The 14957-nt window shown below is 40.6% G+C and overlaps 1 protein-coding gene across 3 annotated transcripts in view; it reads right to left on the bottom strand.

Annotated features, from left to right (window-relative positions):
• The window catches only part of TRAF3 (TNF receptor associated factor 3), a 124427-nt gene that overhangs the window by 26805 nt on the left and 82665 nt on the right, over positions 1-14957 (bottom strand). For all 3 annotated transcript variants that reach the window (XM_073578018.1, XM_073578016.1, XM_073578017.1), the window contains exons 2-4: positions 11301-11541; positions 11047-11098; positions 7-111 (exon numbers count right to left, since the gene is read on the bottom strand). In XM_073578018.1, the coding sequence (XP_073434119.1) occupies positions 7-111; positions 11047-11098; positions 11301-11524 (381 nt within the window). In that variant the 5' untranslated portion in view covers positions 11525-11541. The remainder of the gene's footprint in view (positions 1-6; positions 112-11046; positions 11099-11300; positions 11542-14957) is intronic.

Below are 14957 nucleotides of genomic sequence, written 5' to 3'. Positions count from 1 at the left end.
GCTCACCAATAAAGTGCCTAGTGTTATTTGCTCCTTGCAGCCTCGGCTCTCATTCCTGCAGTACATCTGAAGCGCAAGCACCTCTCTCCGACAACAGTTATCCTTAAACACCTGAAAATCAAGAGATTATTTTATTGCTCATAGGATTCATTTTATTTTGGACACTTTGCATAATCCGGAACAGTTAAGCTCATCTCCTTGGCATTAACAAGCTTATCACCATAGGATGCCAACTTCAGCTTATCCCTCAGCCCACCTCAAAATAATTCACTTATAAAACATTGAGATTAGTACTTTTACCATGCTAGTCCCCATCTTTATTCCCACTGCCCTCTGGCACACCCTACACTCCCAATTATATGGTCAAACAGACAGCCATTTCCAAGCAGGGATACGCTGGTGCAACATTAGGGAAGCTTCAACCTCCCAGATTACACAAAATCTGACATTTTGGCTGGTATTTGTACATAATACTCAGAGAAAGCTTGGGGCTTCAATACTATAAAGTATTTGCTCGCAGGAACTCACCACACTTCCTCAAACATATTCTTAAAAAAACATGTCTTTCAGCACATGCTATACCATCTTAACCTTAAAATACGCAAAAATAAAAAGAAGACGCTAAAGTTCCAATTTCGTACAACCTAACACCCCCGCCAGGATTTTCTACTGGATAGGAAAAAATATCCTTTACATAAGTGTTACCCAAAATAGAAAATCCATGTAAGTCATCCAATCCAATCTGATATCAAATAATAATAATAATAGTAATAATAAATAACTTCAACAATTTGACCTAACTATTAAACGGACACGTGACCACATAGCATTGCCTCCGATTTGGAGACTCCCCTCCGGCACACTTCATAGTATTGCTCTATCGTTTCCTTGTAAAATCAGTCTCCGAGGAGCAGCCATCATTGCTCTTTCTTGGAAAAAAGAAATGGGAACATCTTTTAAGGATTCACAATGGGTCAAACAGTTTTATCTTGTGTCAATTGCCCCGAAGTCCCAACAACCTCTTTTAGAAATCATAACTAGATGCCTGTAGATCCTAGAGTCTGCATGGAGAAGGAGGGGATGATTTCCTACAGATGGTGCAGTTGCCCACCAATACATAAAGTTTTGGACAGAGGTGCGTGCCCTGACGTGGTTGAATATTTCAAGCACCTTCAACTTGTATTATTTCAACTACTTTTCCTAAATATCACTGCCTTTCTACTTCATACCAAAAGCAAACTATAGGATTTTTACAGAATGAAAAGGGTGAAGTGGTCAAAAATAATGTTGAGAAGCCGAAATTTTACATTTCTATTTTGCATCTGTGTTCTCTAAGAAAGCAACTGTAACATCAACTGATCTTCATGGTGCCATGGAAGGAATAAAAGAATCCACACTATCTATAAACAGAGAGATGGTGAGGGAACACTAATTTACATCTCCTGGCCCAGATGAATTACATCCTAGAGTAAAGAGTTAGCAGAGGAAGTTGCAGAGCCGCTAGCCAGAAACTTTGAAAAATCCTGGTGAACAGGAGAAGTCCCAGAAGATTGGAGAAGGGAAAATGTTGTCCCTATCTTCAAAAAAGGAAATAAGATTGAGCAAGGAAATTAAAGGCCAGTGAGCCTTACTTCTATAACAGGAAAGATTTTTGAACAAATTATTAAGCAGCATGTATGTAAGTACTAGGATAAGAATACAGTAATTAACCAGAGTTAGCATGGGTTTGTAGCAAACAAGTCATGCCAGATTAATCTAGTTTCCTTCTATGATGGAATCACTGACTGGGTGAATCAGGAAAATGCGGTAGATATAGTATATCTCAACTTCAGCAAAGTCTTTGATAAAGTATCTCATACTATCCTTATTGAAAAAATGACCAAGTATGGGATTGATAAGGCTACTGTTAGGTGGATTCATAACTGGCTCAGTGATCGTACTCAAAGAGTGGTAATAAATGGTTGCATATCCAACTGTTAGAGTGTTTCAAGTGGGGTACTACAAGACTCTATCCTGGCCCCACTGTTGTTCAACGTTTTTATAAATGATCTAGATAAGGGAGCTGAAGGCAAACTAATAAAATTTGCAGACGATGGAAAGTTAGGAGGGATAGCCAACACTAGAAGAAACAGAAAAGATTCAGAAGGATCTAAATAAGCTTGAACAATGGCTAGTGACTAATACAATGGTATTTAACAGGGAGAAATGCAAGATTCTACATCTGGGCAAGAAAAAAGAAAATGACATCTACAGAATGGGAGGAATAGAACTAAGCAACAGCACGTGTGCAAAAGACTTGGGTATACTAATAGATCACAGACTTCACATGAGTCAACAGTATGATGCAGCAGCAAAAATGGCAAACAGTTATAGGATTTATTAAGGAAAGAATAGTCTAGATCACATGAAGTAATTATCCCCCTCTACTCCTCCTTGGTCACGCCTCATCTGGAATACTGTGTCCAGTGCTGGGCACCACATTTTAGAAAAGACACTGAAAAACTGGAGCGGGATCAGAGAAGAGCGACCAGGGTTGTGAGTGGACTGCAAAGTATGTCCTACGAGGAATCGTTAAAGGATCTGGGATTGCTTAGCTTGCAAAAAAGAAGGCTAAGAGTAGACTTAATAGCTGTCTACAAATATCTGAAGGGATGTTACAGTGTAGAGGGATCATCATTATTCTCTTTTTCACATGGAAACACGAGAAGCAATGGCATGAAACTGAAAGGGAGAATATATGTACAGATGAGATATTAGAAAAACTTTTTGACAGTGAGGGAGATCAATGAGTGGAACAGGCTACCACGAGAGGTAGTGAGTTTTCCTTCCATGGAAGTCTTCAAACAGAGGCTGGACAGACATCTGTCTGAGATGGTTTAGTGACTCCAGAATTGAGCAGGAGGTTGGACTCCATGACTCTGGAGGTCACTTCCAACTAACATTCTATGATTCAAACAACATCCTTCTGCAAGACAAGAAGAGACAAAATTCCCCAAAATGGTTCCCTAAGTTCATTTCTCAGTAGCATAGAAGAACCGGTGGTCCCCAGCTGTCTCCGCTTATTTTCCTGAAGTGGTGATGAAGCACACATTCCTGTGACTACGGCTGCCAATCACTGGTCTATATATAGAGCTGCTAGGGCAAATGATTGGCTGCAGTTATTACATGGATTAATGGCACTTTATTGCACCACAAAAAAAAAAATAGTATGTTGAAGACCACTGGAACAGTATTTCTGGAGCAGCGAAGGATTTAATCAAAGCCAATAACAAAATACTCAACAGACATTAAAGTAAGCTGTAATTGAAAGCATAACTACATGACAAATGCCATGGGAGGTCAAGTCTTAGTGAGACTTAAGTTTTTTTTTCTCATGAATAACCCTTTGTTTTTTTTGTTTTTGTAGTCACCACCCATGGGAAGAAGGTTGTCACCACCAATACTAACAGAGAAGCTGATGCTGAAACCTCCATCTGTACCAACGCAGGTAAACATCAGCTACGCTACCAAGATGTAAATCTCCATCAGCAATACTTTGCTCACTGCATACAATTGGCCTTTTTGAAGGAAAGTCTAGATGCAATCCAACCATTCCCAAGAGTTCCAGCTACAGAATCCATCCCGGAAGGTCTGAAAAAGCAATTCTGGATACAACAGAAGAAAGCATCTGGGAATCCTTCGTTAGGTGGTAGGACACATAAATCTTCTCTACGGAACAGTCATATGGTGAAATATCCTTACATGAAGTCATAGAGCCAGGGCAAAATCCAGACGCACATATCAGTCAACAGCTATGTACTCTCTCTGTCTGAAGGCTTCCCATTGTTCAGAAAGCCTATAGATAGATCTACCTAACTCCAAGGAGTTAAGATCAGATTTCAACAGAAATATCCTGTGGACTCGCATCCTGTTTCTTTTGCTTGGGACTTTCCAAAACTTCTCAACCCGAGCTTATTCATACAAACAATGCAGAAAACATGAACTCTGCCTTTGAAGCTGCCGTCATACCATAATACACTATACACTTGTTTTCTCAGCCATCTACATGTTATTACAGAAGGGTAGTTCCTTAAAATGATGGATCACGCAAAGGACGATTCATCGATTCTCACAATTTTGTCTGTAAATGTATGCCTACAGCCTACTTCTCCTACATACACTGCTCAATGTTGGGAAGGTGACATTAACCTGCACGGGAGGCCTTCAACGAAAACGTACAACTGAGGATTTCCTTTTGGTTGAACAGCTCGCTCAGTGCTGAGCTATTACTCCTGACTTCCTAACATGCGTGATTGGATAAGCTGAGCGTACATGTATTTTCAATGGGAAAAAGTGAGTAAGCCTTATCATCTAAATACCTCTGGTGGTTCTGATCTACCTTGAGAAAAGTTTTGGGCTTGCTGAAGTTCTACATGCCCGATCCTTTCTTCACATGACTTAGGCCAAATGAATGTTGATCAAACATTGCTTGTTTAGAAGGATGGCAATTACGGCCAGACTCGGTGGCTTTGAGTGACAAGTCTGATGTGTATGGCCACCTTAAGGCCTAAATCGTTGACAAGTCAGCAGCCATATGCAAGTCCTCTCTCCAGGCTTCCACTTTAAAGTTCTTATAGATTTTCCCGCACATTCCAAGCTCTTAGATTTCCTAGGTATTTCCCTACTCATCATTTACTGGAAAGTCTTCCTCTTTTTCCGTTCTGCACCCTTGCAAACATCTCTGTTCCTCCTTTCTCTTTCACACCCCTATTTTCCTCATTAAGAGTTTGACGGGATGTGATCTTGACCCCCAATGAGTTCAAGAATGCTAAGAGCACAGCATGAGGCGAGGAGCCCAATTCTTTAAAGGGGTTTTCCAAGGAGACAAATTATGTACCTCAGCATAATAATGGTCACTGTAAACTAGATGGGAAAAAAACAAGAGAAAAATGCCGGCACGTCCATCCAATGTCCGTTTGGCATTTATGTGACTTCATGGGTTTGGTAATAGGCATGTGGCATACTACTGCAAAGCTACGATCACTTGTATCATTGCTTTGATTGCAGGAGAAATGTGGGTAATGTTTTAGCATATCTTATATTGAAATTACAGTTTCTTAGCTATGCTTTGTCATAGCCTAAAATGTGTCAGCCATATTAAGACCTCCCAGAATTCACATTCCTGTTTACACAAGAAGTTGCTGATTTCACTGCTGGGATTCAGATTTTCTTGGCAATCGGTCTTCGCTTTCTGTTTCTTGCAGATCAGTTTTCCAACGCATTTTCATCTCCCTTGATTTCTCTCCATTTCTTAACACATAGTGGATAAGGAGTTAACAGTTGCTGAATAATTGCAGTTCTCTGTTCTGCTCAGAGTCCAAACGAGTTGCATTTTCCATGCAAGGCCTCCCACATTGGCGCCAGAGGCTAAGAAGTTTCTGGTACAGAAAAGGAAACAAATTAGTTGAGTTGTTTCAAAAACAAAGCAAGTGAGGTCCAAGGCAAGGTCCTGAAACCAGATACGTGGTGTCCGTACTTCCTACAAATACCCGGGAAAACGGCAAATCATTTTTCTTCAAACATTTGGATCCATCTTGAGAAAACAACATGTGTTAACGATAAGACTCGAGATCAAGAATTCATTCCCAATGTTTCTATCAGTCCTTTTATCTAAGGTCTAAGTTAAGGATGGAGAAAGGACCTAAATTTCCATCGATTGCCCCATCAATAGTCTTAGCCATCTCTAGCTTTCATTTCAATGCTATGACAGTGTTGATGCTCCTGAAAAAGAAAGTGGCACTATGCACAAAGGATACAAGGTATTTTCCAATCGGGTCTAGATCAGGTGTGGTCTTCGTAAAGAGGTGGTAACTGTAGTTTTTTCCTGAATACACTACCAATTTTGATCTCCAGTGGGAAAGATGTGCATTTTGATGTAGAAGAGTAACAGAAGTGTGGAGGGCACCATCCAAATGCCCCATTCCCAACAAATGTAATTTCACATGCCAAAATCCATGAATGCGGTCTAGTTGGATGCTAGAACTCAATCACTAACATTACTGGTGTTATATGTCGCCATGTTAGGTAGGAACGCTGCTTTAAGACCTTGTTGTCCATTAAATAATTAGTGAAGAGGATATCTGCTTTAAGAAACAGATATGGAGGAAGAAAGAAGTCTTGAATAGTTATACTGTTATGCAAGAAAACTTTCCCACATTTTATAGTAGGCCACAACCTCATTAACCGAGATTTGTAACTAAGGTCAATACTAAATCAATTTCATAAAAGAATCATGCAGTAGTAGATATTTCCTCACTCTTACGCTGCTTCCATTATTCAGTAAGAAGACGCACAGATCCCCCCACTCTTCATTAAGTCTTTTTGTAGTTCCTACCATCTAGAAAGTCTTTAAGATGGTCCTCGTCCAACTTCAACTTCAAGATTTCTAGTGGACATTCCGCAGCACTTTACATTTTAGAGGGGACTTGTACAGACAATACAGCATAACATTAAACACATAGCTCAAAACAGATATCAAGAGGAATGAGGGCCCTGCTCTCAAGCTTACAATCTATGGGGAAAAGAGGAGACACGAAAGGTAGATGGAAACAATTGCTTTCGTTGTTCGGACCAGACAAAGTGTAAGAATCGGGTGTTAATGTAATGCTGCATAAACCGGTTATCAGCCCAAGTATGTAACAGTACAGACACAGATGGCTAAATGCATAAAGCATGTGAGAACATGATGCGAGGAACCTGGTTACGGTAAAAATTTTGAATGGGCAACATAGGGATAGTTAGGTTAATGCGTTGGGACGGTAGGCTAGTCAGAACAAATGCGTTTTTTAGGGCACGCTTAAAAACTGTGGGGATTGGGGATTAATTGTATTAACCTGGGTAGTGCATTCCAAAGAATTGGCGTAGCACGTGAAAAGTCTTGGAGACGGGAGTGAGAGGTTCTGATTATTGAAGATGTTAACCTCAGGTCATTAGCAGAATGGAAGGCATGGCAGTCTGAGATGAGGGGGGAGATGTAGGGTGGTGCTAAGCCATGGAGTGCTTTGTGGGTGAGGGTAATAAGTTTGTACTGGATTCTGGAGTGGATGGGTAACCAGTGTAATGACTGGCACAAGGTAGAGGCATTGGTATAACGATTGGTGAGGAATATGATCCTTGCTGCAGCATTCAAGACAGATTGGAGAGAGGAGAGTTTGGTAAGAGGGAGGCCGATTAGTAGAAAGTTACAATAGTCCAGACCAGAATGAATAAGCAAAACAGTAAGAGTTTTTGCAGAGTCGAAAGTAAGAAAGGGTCGAATTATAGAAAAGTTTTTGAGGTGCAGATAACAAAAGATAGCCAATGATCAGATGGGGGGGGGTGAATGAAAGCACGGAATCAAGTATGACCTCAAGACAGCGGGCATGTTGCTGGGGAGTAATGGTGGAACCACACACGGAAATGGCAATGTTGGGCATAGGTATATTAGTAGAGGGAGGAAACACAAGGAGTTGTTTTTGATAGGTCCAGTTTCAGGTAGAGGGAGGAGATGATGTTAGAGACAGCGGTAAGACAATCACTGGTGTTTTCTAAAAAAGGCAGGCGTGATATCATTAGAAGAAGTATATAACTGGGTGTCATCAGCATAGAGATGGTACTGGAAACCAAATCTACTGATTGTCCAAAAGGGGCAGTAAACAAAGAGAAGAGGAGGGGCCTAGAACCGATCCTTGAGGAACCCCAACCGTAAGGGGAAGATGAGGGGAGGAAGCGCTAGCAAAAGACATAGTGAAAGAGCGGTCAGAGAGACAGGAGGAGAACCAGGAGAGAACGGTGTCCTTGAGGCCAATGAATTGGCACATAGTGAGAAGGAGCTGATGATCCACAGGGTGGAATGCTAAAGAGAGATCCAAGAGAATTAGCATGGAGTAATGACCATTAGATTTAGCTGTTAGTAGATCATTAGAGACTTTAGTAAGGGCAGTTTCATTAGAGTGTAAAAAGCGGAAACCGGATTGCATAGGGTCGAGGAGAGAGTTATCAAAGAGATAGCGGATAAGACGGGAGTGGACAGGCGTTCCAGGAGTTTAGAGATGAAGGGAAGATTAGAGACAGGTCTATAGTTAGCGGCACTGTTTTGGTCGAAGGATGGTTTTTAAGTAATGGATGTATGATGGCATACTTAAATAAGGAGGGAAAGATACCAGAAGAGAGAGAGAGGTTGAATATTTTTGTTAGGTGAGCAGTGACAGCAGGGGAAAGGAACTGGAGGAGATGTGACGAAATGGGGTTTCTGGTGCAAGTGGTCGGGTGAGAAGATACAAGAAGCCTGATTACTTCTTCTTCTGTGACTGGTTCAAAATCAGAGAGTGAGCTAGATGTAGTGGGGGTGGGAGGACAATGCATGTTATTAGGGGATTGGGAGATAATTTCCTGTTGGATATGGTCAATTGTTTCTTTGAAATAATCGGCCAGATCGGCAGCGCGGAGATCCGTGGTTGGGGCCTGCACTCTTGGGTTGAGTAGGGAATGAAAAGTGTCAAAGAGGCGTTTCGGGTTATTGGATAGTGAGGTGATGAGGGTGTTGAAATATGTTTGTTTGGAGAGATGAAGGGCAGTGTTGTATGTTCTAAGCATAAACTTATAATGAATGAAATCTTCAGGTAGATAGGATTTTCTCCACAGACGTTCAGTGCACCTGGAGCACCGCTGCAGGAAACGTGTTTGCAGAGTGTGCCAGGATTGTCGCTGTCTGTGCAGTGTTCTATGTATAGGAGGTGCAGTTTCATCCAGGACACTTTGCAGAGGTTCGTTGTAATGCTTCAGTGCAGAATCAGGACATGAGAGGGAGGAGATAGGGGCCAATGATGAATGCAAGTTCTTCATAAGTTTCTGAGTGTTAATGGCCTGTATGTTTCTATAAGTGTGGAAAGTAGGGGTGACCTGAGCGGGATTGCAGGTCTTGATAGAGAATGAAAGAAAGCTGTGGTCAGAGTGGGAGAGGGGAGTTTGTGAAATCATCCACTGAGCAAAGCTGGGAGAAGCTCAAATTGAGGGCGTTTCTGTCTTCATGCGTAGGAGAGTTAGTAAGTTGCAAAAGGCCGAAAGAGGAGATTAGAGATAAAAGGTGAGTAGGAGATGGGGAGAGGGGAAAAGCAATTGGGATGTTGAAATCACCCATGATGAGGGTGGGGATGTCACAGGAGAAAAAGTGTGGAAGCCAGGTGGCAAAGTGATCCAGGAACTGATGGGAGGAGCCCGGAGGATGATACACCACCGCCACTCACATGGAGAAGGGGATGTAGAGTCTGAAAGCATGGACCTCAAAAGAAGGGAAGACAAGTGAGGGTACTTGAGGGATAACCTGAAAGGTAACTGAAAGGACTGGATGAGTTAATGGTCTCTGGTTAGATGTACAGATCATTCTTATAAAATAGGTCTGACCCATAAAACATCACATGGAGTGTCCACTTCTAAAAATATGTCTGGCAGAGTCTCGCGAGGAGCAAAAGAAGCCAGTGACATGGCTTGGTTGGACTCATTCCAGAGTGTGTCTAGTAATACCAAGAACACCCATTGACACAAGATGGAAAGAGCCATAATCCAGTAGAAATAAAATGGACCACATCCTTTATTGAAAAGACCAGAACCATAGACAAGTCTAAAAAGGTCAAAATTGCTGATGGCTATCAGATAGATAGAGGAGCTCTAAAACCTAGCCTAGAGGTGTGAAGTTGGCTCATGGATGGAACAGTTCTATAAGAAAGTCTAATAAAGTTATGAATTTCCATGAATATAGATTGAAAACTGTTATTAATCATGCATAGTGAAGATGGCACAGAGCCTTAAATGAACAGACCAGTCCTATGGACATGTCTAATTGAGTCAACATGGCTACCAATTGGACAGTCAGGCTCTATAACTTATTCCAGTAGAGGGAAGCTTGATAACCACATTAATGAACCAGTTTTACGAGAATATCTAGTAGAAGATGCACCGGTTCTATATAGCAGACCATACTGAGCAGCTCTAAAAATGTTTAGAGCCAAGATAGCAACCAAATAAACGTTAGAACCTTTTCTACTAGGCCCATGGTAAAAGCATGGATGGACCAGTCATACAAGAATGTCTAGCAGATTCATGATCGTCCATGGGTACTAGTTGGAAAGAACCAATAAAGTCTAGAGGAGTGAAACTGGCTCATGGATGGACCAGTTCTAGAAGTATGTCTAGTAGAGTTAAGGATTCCCATAGATACAGGCTGAAAAGAGTTATTAATCACGAATAGTAAAGACAGCCCGCAAGCTTTATTGGACATAACAGACCATATGTATGGCTATGATTGTCAAGATGGCTTCCTGTTTGACAGTTGAGATCTATAACTCATTCCAGTAGAGTGAAGCTGGCCCATGGTAACCACATGGACGAACCAGCTACATAAATGTGTGTGGTAAAGCCAAGAACATTCATAGGCACAAAAGTTGGAAAGAGCTACTATTCCATCAGAGTGAAGATGGTCTTTATGGGACATACTAGCCCTATAAACATGTCTGGTAGACCTGGATTTTGGATAGTACTCAACAGAACAGTAGAGCTCAATAACCTAGTGTGGTGAAGATCGCCCATGTTCCTCACACAGAAAAACAATTAGCGCCAAGAAGGTCAATGGATACCAGCTGGATAGTGGAACTCCACACAATTCTTTATGGCCACCCCAATGGTGGAACAAAGACCTACCTAAAGGGGCCAAGACAACTAATGGCCAGCAGTTGGAATATCTCCTCTCGTGGATATCCAGAATTCACCAAATTTTTACAAAGCCACTTCTGTAGCAAACGTACACAAATTCTCCAAACCACATCCAACTGTAGACACACAGAGAACCTATACCAATTTACATTTAGGTCCTCTCCTATCAACCTCCACCCAATGCAAATTCATCAAACATTACAAGACTCTTCTACTCCCGGATAAATATTGGTGATGTTTGCTTCTTCTACTTTAGTCTGGAAATAAATATTGCATGGTTTTCACCACACAAAATTTATATGAAAAGTAAAAGGTTCTTACCTTATCTTTAATAATTATTTCTTCACAAGCTGTACATTGTGCACTGGGGGAGCTGTAGACAAAAACATCAAGTCATGATTAAATATAGAAAGTTTTCCCTAATCTATCAGGTGCCAACCAAATATGTTTTGCATCTTGACAATTTTCCAGGCTAGCGTGTGGGAGAAAAAAAACCTGACAACAGCTCTGAATACATTTTATGATTAGTTAGTAGTTGTCAGCTCTTTCCATCCTTTATTCTACCCTGAGCTCACCTTATTAACGAGTTCATACAGGTCTCACAATATCGGTGGCCGCATTCTGTCTGCCGGGGGTTACATAAGACCAGTCTGCACTTTTCACACTTGTACTTCTCTTCCACCAGTTTCAAAAACTTTTCCTTGTACCCTCCTTGCTCTGGCACGAAGATGGTGGTGGCGAGACTGCGGTCGGCTCTCTGTTGTAGTGTTTGTGGTTCGATCCTTTTGCTAGTATCCATGATATAACAGCTAAATTCTGCAAAATAGAGAAAAAAAATACAAAGGCAAATCAGTGATCGGCAGCAATAATGCACACCAGTCAACAGTCAGTGCCATCATTTCCACCACCAAAATTAAGGTGTCTGAAAAATGCTACAAAAGACATTGGGGACATCAAGAAAATAAAAAAGTCATCGCTTGTTTACCTTTTGGAACTTTTGGGGGAATTTTCGTTTGAAGAAATTAAAGTCATATTGTGGATCTTTGCATTGCTTTTATGTCATACTTGCAAACTCTCCCGAAACATCTGGGAGACTTCCGGAAAAAGGGGAAGACCTCCTGGGCTCCAGAAAGAATAGGTAATTCACCAGGCCCTACCAAAACCCTCCAGAAAATAAGTGATTCCTGAAGGTTTCTTGGGTCCTGTTTCTTATCCTTGGGGACCAAGGCGTAGGTAGACGGGGTAGAGAGAATCAGCAAGAATGTGGCCTTCACAAGCGCAAGGGAATCGTTATGGACAAACATTACGGCAAAGCTCCTTATCTCCTGAATGCCAACTAGCTAAATTTGGCACGTATGCGCTATGCGTATGCTCTACATGTGGGTAAGGCCGCATTAGTAAAGAGCATGCAACTTTTTTTAAACATTCCAATTTGCTTCATCAAAAGGGACAATATTGGGGTGACAGGCTGGTGGAAGTCGCTCATTATGTGACAAATGTCTAGCACAGTTCGGAAAGGTTAAAAGCTTTCTTCACTCTTCCAAAAAGGCCTGGAAATTCTAAAAGAAGACTCATCTCTTGGAAGATGGTAGTGGTATTCGGATACTCTCCTGACCCTGTTGCTGTACCTCCTCTGCTCACAGGTCTGTAATCACATGTAACAAATATGAACCTAGCACTCAACTTAAAGGTATTTGTAAGGCGGTTTATTGTAGTACACGAAAAAAAATTTTCGGTCAATGTGACCTTCTTCAGTTACGTGTGGTATATAGATTGTGTAGAGCTTATAGGCATCTATCAGAAAGGACGATGGTGCTTTAGGCATTGAGGAGAATGATCTCTCTAAGGTAATGAGCTTGTCAGTATATAGGAGAGGGGCAAACGTGCCTCCAGATGCGGTGTCCACCGCATCTGAAGAAGGTCACATTGACCGAAACGTCTTTTTTCGTGTACTACAATAAACCGCCTTACAAATACCTTTAAGTTGAGTGCTAGGTTCATATTTGTTGCTTTAACGGTTTGGGAACCTAACCTTAGCACCATCTTGAGTTGTGCTCACGGTGTTCTTTCTATATGTAATCACATGTAAAGCGCCATGAAATAAATGGCGCTATAATATAATTAATAATAATAATAAGTCTGGTTTGCGGTATATATTTTTATTTAGGGGGTCTGGTGTGTGGTCGCTGTTTTGGAGAGTGCTGAAGGTTATTCTGCATGATGGGTGCGTGTCCAAAACAAATCAGTGAGGTAAAAACTAAAAGGTCGGCGTTTTATGATCATGTCTGTAATCTCCCAGATGTCCCTTCCCAAAACTTGCCAAAAATTACAGGATAACCCTGCAGAATATCATACAAATATTTCCCATCAGCTGTGACAGATAAAAAAATATTCATTTTAGGACTGAGCGCACACACTGGACGGACCGCCTTCCACCTCTGTGGGTGCAGCAGCATCAGGGCGGGCTCCCCGGAGCTGCGCTCGTGCGGTCTAGTCTTTCATCATGGGAAGAATTAGGTAATACTTTACATGAATGAGCCAGCGTGACGCTACTAATTTCTGTGTAAAATTATAAAACCTAAACCTACTCGTCATCTTCTCGGAAATGCATGTGCTAACGTTTTGTCAACGTGATGAAAATGCCACAATTGAGAACTCGCTGCACCCCCCACCTCCTCCTCAGAGGGGCTCGGTGCTGTCACAGGGACAGTCAAGGTGAAACAGAGTCACAGAAGACGCACACCTTGTGAAATGGATTTTTTCATCTTTTGGCATTTTTCAGATCTGAGGCAGCACTTTTTTTTTACATTCTGACTCAGACAGACAGATATATAGCATGAACATCGTAAAAATAAATACATTTAGCAAAAAACATATGTGTGAAAAGAGGAAGAGGTTATTAATACAAAAGTCAAAAATGCCAATGTTATATGCGTGAAGAATTGCACCATAAGACTCAAGGAAACTGAAGTGGGCGAAAACATGGAAACGTGAAAATACATTACATATTATTAGAAGTTGTTACATTTGATATGATTTTACATGAGTCTTCCCTGAAAAGAGCCGTAAGAAAATAATCAAAGAGAAATTATAATTCAGATGACAGATGATAGATAGACAGATAGATAGAATCATGGCGAAGCAATGATGAAGAGGAAAACCCTGGGAAATCCTTACACTCTGTTCTCACATGTAAATGCTCATCAATGCAAATAAGCAAGATATTTTGTTCCAAGGCAGGAAATTCAAAGTATAACATTTACATGCCTGGTGGAGCATGGTAAACTCGACAGAGGGCTCATTATCCTATAACATTATGGCCACCAAATACTGAAGTCCATAAAGATATGTGATCAGCATATTATAAAACTGCTATATCACTGTCTCATAAGTTCAAAAATAATAGTTACCCTATGTACAACAATATAACTACTATAATACTGCTCCTATGTACAAGAATATAACTACTATATTACTGCCCCTATGTACAAGAATATAACTACTATAATACTGCTCCTATGTACAACAATATAACTACTATAATACTGCTCCTATGTACAAGAATATAACTACTATATTACTGCCCCATGTACAAGAATATAACTACTATAATACTGCCACCTATATACAAGAATATAACTACTATACTTCCCCTATGTACAACAATATAACTACTATAATACTGCTCCTATGTACAAGAATATAACGTAACTACTATAATACTGTCCCTATGTACAAGAATATAACTACTATAATACTGCCACCTATATACAAGAATATAACTACTATAATACTTCCCCTATGTACAAGAATATAACTACTATACTTCCCCTATGTTCAACAATATAACTACTATAATACTGCTCCTATGTACAAGAATATAACTACTATAATACTGCCACCTATGTACAAGAATATAACTACTATAATACTACTCCCTATGTACAAGAATATAACTACTATAACAGTTCCCCTATGTACCAGAATATAACTACTTACTGCCCCTATGTACAACAATATAACTACTATAATACTGCTCCTATGTACAAGAGTATAACTACTATAATACTACCACCTACGTACAAGAATATAACTACTATAATACTGCCCTCTATGTACAAGAATATAACTACTATAATACTGCCCCTATGTGCAAGAATATAACTACTATAATACTGCTCCTATGTACAAGAATATAACAACTATAATACTGCTCCTATGTACAAGAATAT

Source organism: Dendrobates tinctorius, unplaced genomic scaffold (genome assembly GCF_039654945.1).
Source record: "Dendrobates tinctorius isolate UK_male_01 unplaced genomic scaffold, ASM3965494v1 ptg000058l, whole genome shotgun sequence".
Lineage (NCBI taxonomy): Eukaryota > Metazoa > Chordata > Amphibia > Anura > Dendrobatidae > Dendrobates > Dendrobates tinctorius.
Note: the sequence above shows the minus strand (reverse complement) of the source record. Positions and strands in the feature narration are given on the sequence as shown.